Source organism: Lepisosteus platostomus, chromosome 8 (assembly GCF_059453375.1).
Source record: "Lepisosteus platostomus isolate fLepPlt1 chromosome 8, fLepPlt1.hap1, whole genome shotgun sequence".
Taxonomy (NCBI): Eukaryota; Metazoa; Chordata; class Actinopteri; order Semionotiformes; family Lepisosteidae; genus Lepisosteus; species Lepisosteus platostomus.
Genome location: NC_142618.1, coordinates 20,203,619 through 20,214,282, shown reverse-complemented (window position 1 = coordinate 20,214,282; position 10,664 = coordinate 20,203,619). Strand labels below are relative to the sequence as shown.

The window sequence follows — 10,664 nt, the reverse complement described above, 5'->3', positions numbered from 1 at the left end:
TGTTAACAAAACATTGACCACATTAGTTGTTTAATTTGAGGGGCGTTGATATTGTTACAGGACTAGTAGTCCCAAAGGGATATGAAGTGCCCAGGTTCAGGACTGTTAATGCAAGCATTACAGGCCTAGATAAATTGTTTTTTAAACATCCTTCTTGGCAAGGAATGTTTTATGAGCCCTCACAGTGCAGTCAGACAACAGGACAAATTCAGGCAGTACAGTGAGGCTTCACTTCAAGGCAAGTGAAAGCAACTTTCTAAATAATTTATTTTGTTGTTTTTTTTTAAAGTAGAATATATTTATTTTAAACAAATCTTTCACGTTGACCTGCAGAGAAGCAACAGGGTTAAATTCAGATATCCACTCCTAAAGATTTCCTTCAATACTCAACATGCGCTTCTAACTCTAGTTTAGACTATAGTTTCCAAGATATTTCACCAATCTGTTTGGATATATTTGAAATATATTAATAATCTGTTTTGAAATATATTATCATTATTGTTGTTATTATGTGTGAATATTACTGCCATCTGAACTGGTAACAGAGAAATGACACCTGATGTTGGCCTGAATATAAGTGCATTTCAGTTTCATTTTTTATTGCCTTAAATCGGTGGTTCTTAACCTAAAGTGTGAAGGTTGTTTTAGAAGGTAAATCAATTCAAACACAAATTAAGCACAGGCACATAGGCACAACTACATTGTACCATCGAACCTGGGTATTTTAAGGTAAACGTTAAAAAAAATGTGCAATATTGCACGAGTTTCTGATTTTTCTGAGTAATTGAACTAAGTATATAAATGATATCTCTTTCATTCCACAGTTATGAAACATCTTGGGTTTAAGAACCTGATGGACTTCAATGATTTTTGGTGGGAGGTGCAAGAACGTATTTGGAGAACCAAAGGGCTGCAGACCACAGTACAGGCACAGAACCACCGCACAGCCCTTGACACAAAACAGGAGGACTTTGAAGTCTAAGTGTTCTCAGGGTTATAACAATGAAGAAAAAAAGAGGCGCCCTGATTAAAGAGCTACAGGAACACAGACGCGTGTTCTTGCCTTCTTGTTCTTGTTCGGTTCTTCTCCTCTCAGAATTTGACAAAGGGGCGTATCCCCGTTTAGTGCCTTTTATTTGGAATGGGCTGGCCAGTGGAGAACCACCTAAAAAATATCAGGATACACTGAGGAACCCCGAGGAAGGACGGGGTGCTCTTTCTTCCACGGTCAATACCCGCAAGAGGACAAAAAACAAGAAAAATCAACTCCGCTGGATGCAGGAGATGTGTGCGGATAACCACCACAACAGAAAAGGGCAGCAGCTCGTGCCAATCCCTTTGCGGCCGACAAAAACAAGTCAGGTCATAAGGCGGGGCTTAAACACCAAAAACAGAGCATGACCTAAACAAGCTTCAACACTGCCCCAAAGGCAGCAAGCTAATGGCTTCAGGCGGTGGCGCAGCAAAACGAGTTTTTCGTTTTACTGGTATCAAGGCTGGTACCACTGTCCAAGCATAACAGGTAAAGTGTATTAATACACAGACGCGAGACATTTACCTGATTCGTTACCCATGTGTTCAGATACCCCAGCATTGTATAGTGCAGGGGCAAGGCAAGGCCTTGATTTTGGAGACCAAAAAAATCGATTGGAATGGAAAGCACTATGACGGATAGAAAATAAATACTACTTCTTCCAGGATAAATCCAGCTGTTGCCTCACAAAAGCTGTTTGAAGTACAAGAATCTGACCTTTGGAGGTAGTTCAAGAATGAGTCAGTGAGATTTGTAGAGCTACTGTAATACAAGGCCCCACTGTAACAACTTCAAATCTTTGTAATGCCTCCAGAGCCGCTAATGACTTTGTAGCCTGGCTTCTTCACAAATTGTCAAAGTTGTGTGAAAGCAGTGCAGGCCTGGGACACAACTGGCACTGAAAGCACAGAATTACAGATACTTTATAACATTTCCCGGCAGGAAACTTTTGCCAAATGTATACCAGAGAAATGTAGATATTGCTTATCCGGATATGTTGATTACGCACAAATAAATCTGCCAATTAGTCTTTCTGAAGGGTTAACATGTTTAGAACTAGAATCCTTTAAAAAAATCCTACATTTAATTTGAATGAGGCCCACACAACATGAAGTTACTTAAAACCTAAATTCCCGACATTTTAATCAACTTCTATCATATCACACGTTGATTGTCAACCTGTCCTGTGTGCAGTGTGCACAAAAACAATTACATCCACTAAGTCAACACCGACACAAGCCTATGTGCGTGACCTACAAAGACAGACATGGACAAGAGAGGTTCGCACCCCTTCTCATTTCAGAGCACGGGGCTTGTTATGTTTCCCTTCGCAGCGCGAACCCGAAAAACAAAGTAAATCTTACAGACAAACAAGAATCACGCCAAATCAGCAGGTTATCAGACAAAAATATATATTTTAAATCTTTACAATAAACGGAATCGAGAAACGTACACGGAGGAGTGTGCATAACTAGACAGTCCATTATTACTCCTCGGTTTCCTTTTGTACCCTGGTATCAGTGTGGAATCGGTCTATTCAGCTTCCTTTAAAGCAAAACAACCTAAACTTTATACAAATGTGCAAATCAGAAAACTGGGGAATCCTTCAGCGATCGGCGACCAGTCCAGGATTCCGGGGGTCTGCACAGGGTCCGCCCCTCCCACCAGTCCTGCAGTTTTCCGCGACAGCTCCCCTGTGCGATGCGTCTTTATTTCAAGTAAAGTGCTCCTCAGGCAAAACCAACAAGGCTCGCGCTCCTTCCGGTTTCTTTTCTGTCTGTTCAAAAAACAAAAACACGCCCCCCAGAGGAATAACCATAACAGCAACCGAGCGTCCCAGCCCGGCCGGCCGGGCGATCATACGAACTCCAGCTTCCCGTGGCCGCTGTACATCCCCCAGTGGACGAGCGAGAGGAGTTTGTCGTTGCCGAGCTCTGGCTGCCGCATCTTGTCGCAGGTCAGGCAACAGTTCTCGTGGCCCGTCACCGGCACCATGCACTCCAGGTCCAGCTTGGCCACGTGGCCCTTCCTGGCGTGGTGCCCGTGGAAGCTGTAGTGCAGGCGGGACAGCATCTGCTGCCTCTGGTCCCGCAGCCTCCGGTTCTCGCTGCGGAGCATCCGCAGGGCCAGCATGATGAGGAGCACCAGGATCAGCCCCCCGGCGATGGGCACGGCGATCACCGCCGCGCGGAACCACACCTCCTTGGCCGAGGCCAGCTCCTGGACCCGGGTGATGAGGTTCTTGCTGCTCTCCGATGGGTACCTCTGCCCGTGGTCTGGAGTGGGGAAAAGACAAGAGGCGTGGAAGCAGGCTTGCACACGTGGACACCGTGAACTCTTCGGGTGCGGACCTCAGTCACGTCACGCACTCAGAGTAAACGGGGGTCTAAAGGCACAGAGGTTGGGCAAACTCGTATTTTTTCCGCATCCACATTGTGCAGCGTCGATTAGAACCACATTATTCCACATCTCGACTTAAAGCTACAAAGGGTTTTTTTTTGGTCCAAAGAAAATGCGCTTGTTTACAACACACTGGCTTGAAGGATGCTACCACCATCAAAAGTTGAGTCTTCACTCTCCCCATATTTGGGATTACTTAAAATGTATCTCAGTTACAGAAAAAGACTTTGAGGGTCATACCGAGAGTTAAAAATAATAATTGCTTGCACTTATGTAGCGCTTTTCTGGACACTCCACTCAAAGCGCTTTACAGGTTGGGGTCTCCCTCCACCACCACCAGTGTGCAGCCCCCACCTGGATGATGAGACGGCAGCCATACTGCGCCAGAACACTCACCACACACCAGCTCTCAGTGGGGAGGAGAGCACAGTGATGAAGCCAGTTCAGAGGAGGGGATTATTAGGAGGCCATGATTGGTAAGGGCCAATGGGAAATTTGGCCATGACCAAATTTCCTTACACCCCTACTCCCTACTTCCTTACAACCTTACAGGTTACACCCCTATTCTTTTCGAGAAACGCCCTGGGACTTTTAATGACCACAGTGAGTCGGGACCTTGTTTTTACGTCTCATCAGAAGAATGTCCCAGCACTGCACTTCCACGCTTTTGATGAACAAAAAAGTACCTTCAATGTGGCAAACTTCACACTATGTGCAAAAGTACGCCAACGGTCCATTACAATAAACCACTCATGCCTCACGTTACTGTGCCCCATTAAGTATCAATGAGAGTGCCAGTCAGGAATTAAGTGACGACTGCACTCCTAACTGCTTCAATGATACGCTGGAGACTATGTGCTAATAGCAGATGGATTATCACAATGCAAACAATGTGGATAAACCACATAAACCAACCTAGTGTTAAGATAAAAACAACATAAATTGAATTCTAAAGCTGCGCCTTGATCTCTGCTTTCTCCAGCTGTTGTACACCCCTTCTGAAAGAGGTTAAAAAAACAATTGCTAAATTAACATATTTTTACATTTTTTTTTAAATATGGAAAAGGCAGGTAAGCACCTGACTTTAGAATCAGAATAACTATGTTTTTTTTTTTTACCTGATGTGACTCCTCTGGTATGCGAGAGATCATGCAGTCGCCTGTAATTGCACATGTCTTCGTGACAGCACTCCAGGTTGTATGAGCCGCCCGTGTGATCCTCTGCGGTCTGGGACCGGCACACATCGGCCGAGTTGGCGAAGGAGTCCAAGCAGCCGTGCGTCAGAGGCGAGTTCGTGTTGTGAGGGTCAAGCACCCTGGTAAAGCAGGCGTTTAATTCCGATTTGCACATGTAACCAGTAGCCACGCACTGAGGAGCATCGCAGTAACACCGTATTTCTCCTGAAACGAAAACGTATAAAAGACAGGTCAGTCAAGGTACTACCATTTTAATATAAAGTGCAGGCATGCAAAAAGGCTTTTTATTAAATCGCAGGTTACCCTTCTGCAATTTTAAATTGCTGCTGCAATTTATAAAATCACCTTTAGCCCGGTAATAGTAAAAGTTGTGGTTTTATAATGAAGATCCCAAACACCTTTAGAAAAGCCCTTTGCACTATATATGATTTTTTTAAACTTATTATGCATGATTAAACGGCGGTGTCTGCAAACCACAATGATTTTCGCAAGACATTTTAAGATCTGGAGGAGAGATGTGGAAATACGCCAGGAAGAAAATATTCAATGAGTTACTGGTTAATGTCTATTTCATGACGCCTCGGACTTAATACAGAGAACAGTCCGCAGTTCTAACCAAACTCGTATGCTGATCCGCAAAATACCGGTAGATTATTAAAATAGCAAGAGCTAATAAACTGGTTTCCTCTCTTGTTTATGTATAATATGTAGCCACACACAGTGATGATGTCTGCCAGAATGAAGTTATTGGGATTTTTTTAAAGCTCTTAAAACTTCAGCCCGTGGTGTATTCGTCTATCGGAAATCGACTTAGTATTGTAATGTCTTACCTACATTTGTCCATTTGTAAAAAAAACGGGAATATTGATTACGTCCAATTTCACAACGGGAAATACGGGGATGAAATAATCGGCTTTTCACAACTTTAAAATAAAAAATCTGCTCATTTTAAGAGGTTTCCGTGAAAAGGCCCCGTTAAGTCAATATTCTAAAACAGGAACCGTGTAGCTTCATAATTAGTGGTTTGTTTGCCAAAGTCAATTTCTTTCAGCCCAAATGGAAACTCGTAAAAAATGGGGTGAAAGAAGTGCGCGTGAGTCTCCGTTTTCAGTTTGCACGCAATTTAACTTGCGGTCGTAACGGGGGAAAAGTTCAGATTTCAAATTCTTATTTAATACACACACACACAAAAAAAAAACTAACCGCAATTACTGTGGAAGGAATGTCAAATGCGGAGGACCCCGTTTTCGGAACTGAGGCGCTCGATTAGTACTGTACTTTCTCAGTGTGGTGTGTTACATTATTGACGACATAAATGCACACGCTCCCGACTTCATTAATAAATACGACTGCCGATTTCATTCAACAATAAAACAAAATGAGAATCACTGCGTACTCCACGGTAAACGTACGACCTGCCTTTCTTTTATATTTCCTTTTAACCACACTGTCGCCATGTGAAGAGCGTCTATTGTCCGTTTAAGGCTAATGACCATTGTGCCTGGACATAAGAATTTAAAACGTACACATACACAAACACAGGCTTTTATGTGTAAAAGGGGGTTGCTGGGGGCAGGGTATGTTTGTATTAAGAGGCTCGGGTTTCAGGTCATGTTAGTTTTCCTTCTACAAGACAAACGCCAGACAAAAGACTACTCGTATTATAGATACGGAACAAGATTAAAGAAAGCAGTATGCATCATACCCTGGGTGTAATGATTTCTAATTAAGCAAAAGGCGGGTTTGATACAAGGTAGCTTAATCCTAAAAGGCCGCGCTAAAGAACAAATAAAAAAAATAAAATGGCTATAGTGGAGTAATAACCGTGGTTAACGAAACTAAGACGAGAAGGCTACTAAATGCGTACATATATATACTGACATTTTTTTTTAAATGGAAATTAAAATCTCAGACTTAGGAGTTTTTTTTTTAACAAACTGGAAAAGCCTCCATAGGTTTAAAAAAACTACCCGATTTTAAGTTCGGTTGGCAGTTTTGGATCCCTTAATTACATCTTTATCAGGCACATAATTTCAGTATCCCCGACTTTACATCACCCACTATCTCTCCGTCTCGAACTGTGCGTCTTTGATGAGACCCACCTCTCCAGCGCCTGCAAATCTATTATTTAGGGCTAATTATATACTCCATTCCCAAAAAATAAACACTGCAACACATAATTGTGATACAGATGATCTCTTAACCTCATATCTTGAGAGCTTAATTAAAGGATACTTCTCGCACTGACATGACTTATACAGGAAGCTTATTATTGCAGCTCGCAGACTCATGCTAACTTTCCGGCACTTCTCCCTTACCACGATCATCAAAAACCTGTGAAAACGTACCCGATACATTAAGAGATTTTAAAAACTGCCCGGTTTTTAAACGCCTGCTCATCACCAGGAAGCGACCTACGTCTTAAAATTCTCGATCTGAAAATGTGCATCTCCCGTCTCCAAAACACTGATGCTGCCGGCGTCAGGACGGCCCCGAGCCCGAGAAGTCAAGTTCATCATAAGACCGAAACAAAAACATTTTGACAACCACTTGCCCCAGAGAGGTCCAGAGCTTAAAATGAAAGCGGGGGAAGGGGGTTACGGAATGCATTGAGCGAGAACTAACCACTTTCTTATTTTTCTTCGATATTTAACAAAGAGAAAGGAGTAAATATCATTTATAGAGATTCATTATGTATATTATTAATCGGAGCAGAGCGTGATTAACGGTTTCACTAAAAAGGAAAGGATTTAAGGCTTAGGCAAGACCACAACAGGCCCGAATATGCTTAAATCGTTATTGTCATTAGACTTAAGTTTTTTTAAGAGTATGTGTTTACACACTTTTGACCCCAGGCACTGGAAATCATGTTATATCAAACATTCCGCAACCTTTGAAAAAGGGAGCAGTCACACCACATATGACGAGACAAGAGGTGAGTGTACGAAAAGAAGCACTGGAGGTTTTCCCCCCCCCTTTTCCTCGAAGGATAATAAACGAGATCACTTTTACCTTTCGTAAGAAGCACTGCCATGGCACACAGCTCCAGTTGCAGCCAAATGGAAATGAAACTGGAATGGCGATCCATTTAAGAAACAAAAAATGCTTTACATTCAAGTCCCACTTTTTACGCTCGCCCGATCCTCAGCGGAACTCTTGATTCTCAGCGGCGCATGAGTCGAAAAGAAAAGGCATCGGCTTTCGGGAAAACTACTGGCGCTATCCTTCAAGAAGGATGCGAAAAGTAAAATTACACAACGGAGAAACTGCCCCCGTCTTTAAAACGACATCGAGATGGAGATTACCTCCCCCACCAAAAAAAAACTAACTTCTCCGCCGTTCAGTCACCTAAAAAGTAGCACCAACTACAAAAATGCATTCATTCTGAAACAGACAAGTAATGTTGAAGTTTTCTCGCATTTAAACATTTCCCAACAGAACCATCAATTCCTTTCAAGCGATTCTGTGTGGAGAAAAACGATTATAATCCAAAAACACAAACCCAGAAGCACAGCAGACACAATCCGGTATTGCTACTGCAACACTGTTGCATTGACTCTTTGGATGAGCGCCGCAAATATCTGCCTTCACGGCGCAACCTAACTATAGCCCCGCCCATCACGCCACCCATTGGTTCGAATATATTAGGGTTTTGCATGTGTAAGGATTTCGGCGATGCGATTGGTTCTCTGTGAGGCCATATAGGCCCGTCTCCAGATTGTCCCTCCTACCTAAAACCCAGCTTCTGAAATTCTGAAGCCTGTGACGTCGCGTAGGCATAATTGTAGTTCACTGTCCTGGTTACTGTATAAATGAATAATTCCTAAACCTGCACTCAAATCTACCATCTTTAGCCTGAATTTAAATATACTTTCTTAAACCCGTGCTCACGATAAAACGCATTGATCTCACGCATAACCCAGTTCTTTTTAGAAAATATTACGTTTTCTATTCAAAAGCAAATTTTTATTTACTTATATTTGTACCTGTTTATGCATAAATATAAGTAAACAATTACATTCTCTCTAAACTATAGTTTTTTCGGTATACGTAAAAGCAACAAAAGATTCATGATATAAGTCTTCTAAAATTAAACATGATGAAGTTTTCTGAGCATTTATTGTAAATATTTGTTTTGTTTGTATAACGTTCTAATATCTGAACTGTAGGCATGGTGTTGAATTAGTTACTTCCATGAAATTATTAGTGAATGTTGAACTGTATATACCGAGAGAGGTTCTGGAGGAGATTGTTCTTAAATCTTCACATTGTAAGAACTTGTAACACATGTGGGTTTTGATCAATTTATCCAACTAAATATGGTCAAGATTGGCCACATGTCACACTGTGGTCAAAACAAGATTTTGATCGTTTCAAATGATTCACAAGTGCTTAGGTAAATTAAACAAATCACCTGACCGACGGATTGAAATGAGACACGAATTAACACATTAATTGTTTCTATACTGATTTATAATACACTTTCACAATCATATCGTCTCACTCCACTTGGGATGAACCCTGTGCACGTCAAGTAAAATTGAAAGCCGACGTGGAGCTTGTGAAACTAAACGTCTGATAAAGAGATCCCTTTTATCTGCTGTGATCAGCAGTACCCCCTCCCCAACACACACACAGCTACAGGATGCGCACAGTTTAATTTTAATGGACCTCAAAGTACGGAATTGTACGAATCACCGTCCTAAGTGGTTAAAATGAATTTGTCCTGAGTGTTCAGCAGTCGGTGGTGTATAAGGGTGAGCAATAAAGCTTGTGGCTGCCAATGAGCTGGCCACCCCTGGTATATATTCTATCATAAAATTAAAACCATCGTTTCTACACAGGCGTTTTAAAACCAATTCGCAGTTGTCACCCGACTGAGAAAAGGCGTAGTGCACTTCAAGTAAAATGGGAAACAAAATCTGAAAAGGAGACCCCCTTTTGTCAGTAGGAAAGAATGCAATAAAGTGTTTAAGTATTTTTGTCACATACGTACTAGAACAATTTGTCATAGAAAGAGAAATTGGTGGAGGGTGACGGCCACATTTAGGTAGAGGTTAGCAGGTTGGCTCCACTCTCGGCTATAGGCGAGTTCCCTAGAAGGAAGAAGCCCGGTGCTTTGAGGATCCTGTTGACTCTGGAGTTGCTAGACTGGATGTTGAAGGCGGAGCAGCCGGGCGGTTAGCGAAATTAGCAATCCAAAAAAGCAGTTGGCGCCACCGAGACGACACAGACAGAGACTGACACTCAATTATCCCCAAAACAATCCCATGCAAAACACACAGAAGTCTGATCGATATCACAACCAAGCCCGATCTCCTTTCTGATGTTAGTGTACCGTCTGCAGTCTTGAGAAGAAGCTTCCCTACATTTGCTCATCTGAAACAGAGACCACAGAAAATAAAAATAACCGAAGAGATTTCACAGATACGCAGAATTCCACTGGTTAACCCAGAACTTTATTGGGTTTTTTTTTTGAGGGCGTGAGGAGCCGTCAATTTAAAGTTAGTCACTTAAAAAAGAATAATGTTTTGTAATTAAAAATATAAATTGTATTTTATTCTATAAATCACTACCCGGATCTGACTCTCTTCTCAGGCCAAAAGTAAAATTCCACATTCTCTAGCAATTTAAATAAATAATAATGAAACTGCAGACTGTCAGGATTTTAAAGGCGCTATATAAAAATATTTTATTAATCATATATTATATCTATTAGAGGACCTTAATATATTACAAGGATTTATAGATTTAGTTATTTTAATTTCCACGGTTGCATTGTTGCTTTCCAGCAAATATTAATTAAAAAATATTTTTGACCGAATTGGAAAATTAAATTTTTTTTTTTGGATACAGCCAGACATTAACTGGTGTTGTTGTTTTTTATTTTTAATATGACTACTTCTGCTGAGCAGAAGTCTTTTTTACCCCCAAGTTTTTCGTCGTTTAAGGTAGCCCAGTAGCACTTTAATAGGCTTAAAGTATGCGACGTAGATGGTCATCAGTAGTGTCAGAAGGTGAAGAAAGCAATTTCC

At 41.6% G+C, this 10,664-nt stretch overlaps 1 protein-coding gene across 1 annotated transcript; it reads right to left on the bottom strand.

The window, feature by feature from the left end:
• Positions 1 to 2,428: 2,428 nt before the first annotated feature.
• Positions 2,429 to 8,197, bottom strand: bambia (BMP and activin membrane bound inhibitor a). Its single transcript, XM_088642829.1, has 3 exons — positions 7,642 to 8,197; positions 4,552 to 4,833; positions 2,429 to 3,309 (listed from the first exon to the last, which is right to left on the bottom strand). The coding sequence occupies exons 1-3, from the start codon at positions 7,715 to 7,717 to the stop codon at positions 2,891 to 2,893; spliced, it is 777 nt and encodes a 258-aa protein (XP_088498955.1). The 5' UTR covers positions 7,718 to 8,197; the 3' UTR covers positions 2,429 to 2,890.
• Positions 8,198 to 10,664: the final 2,467 nt, after the last annotated feature.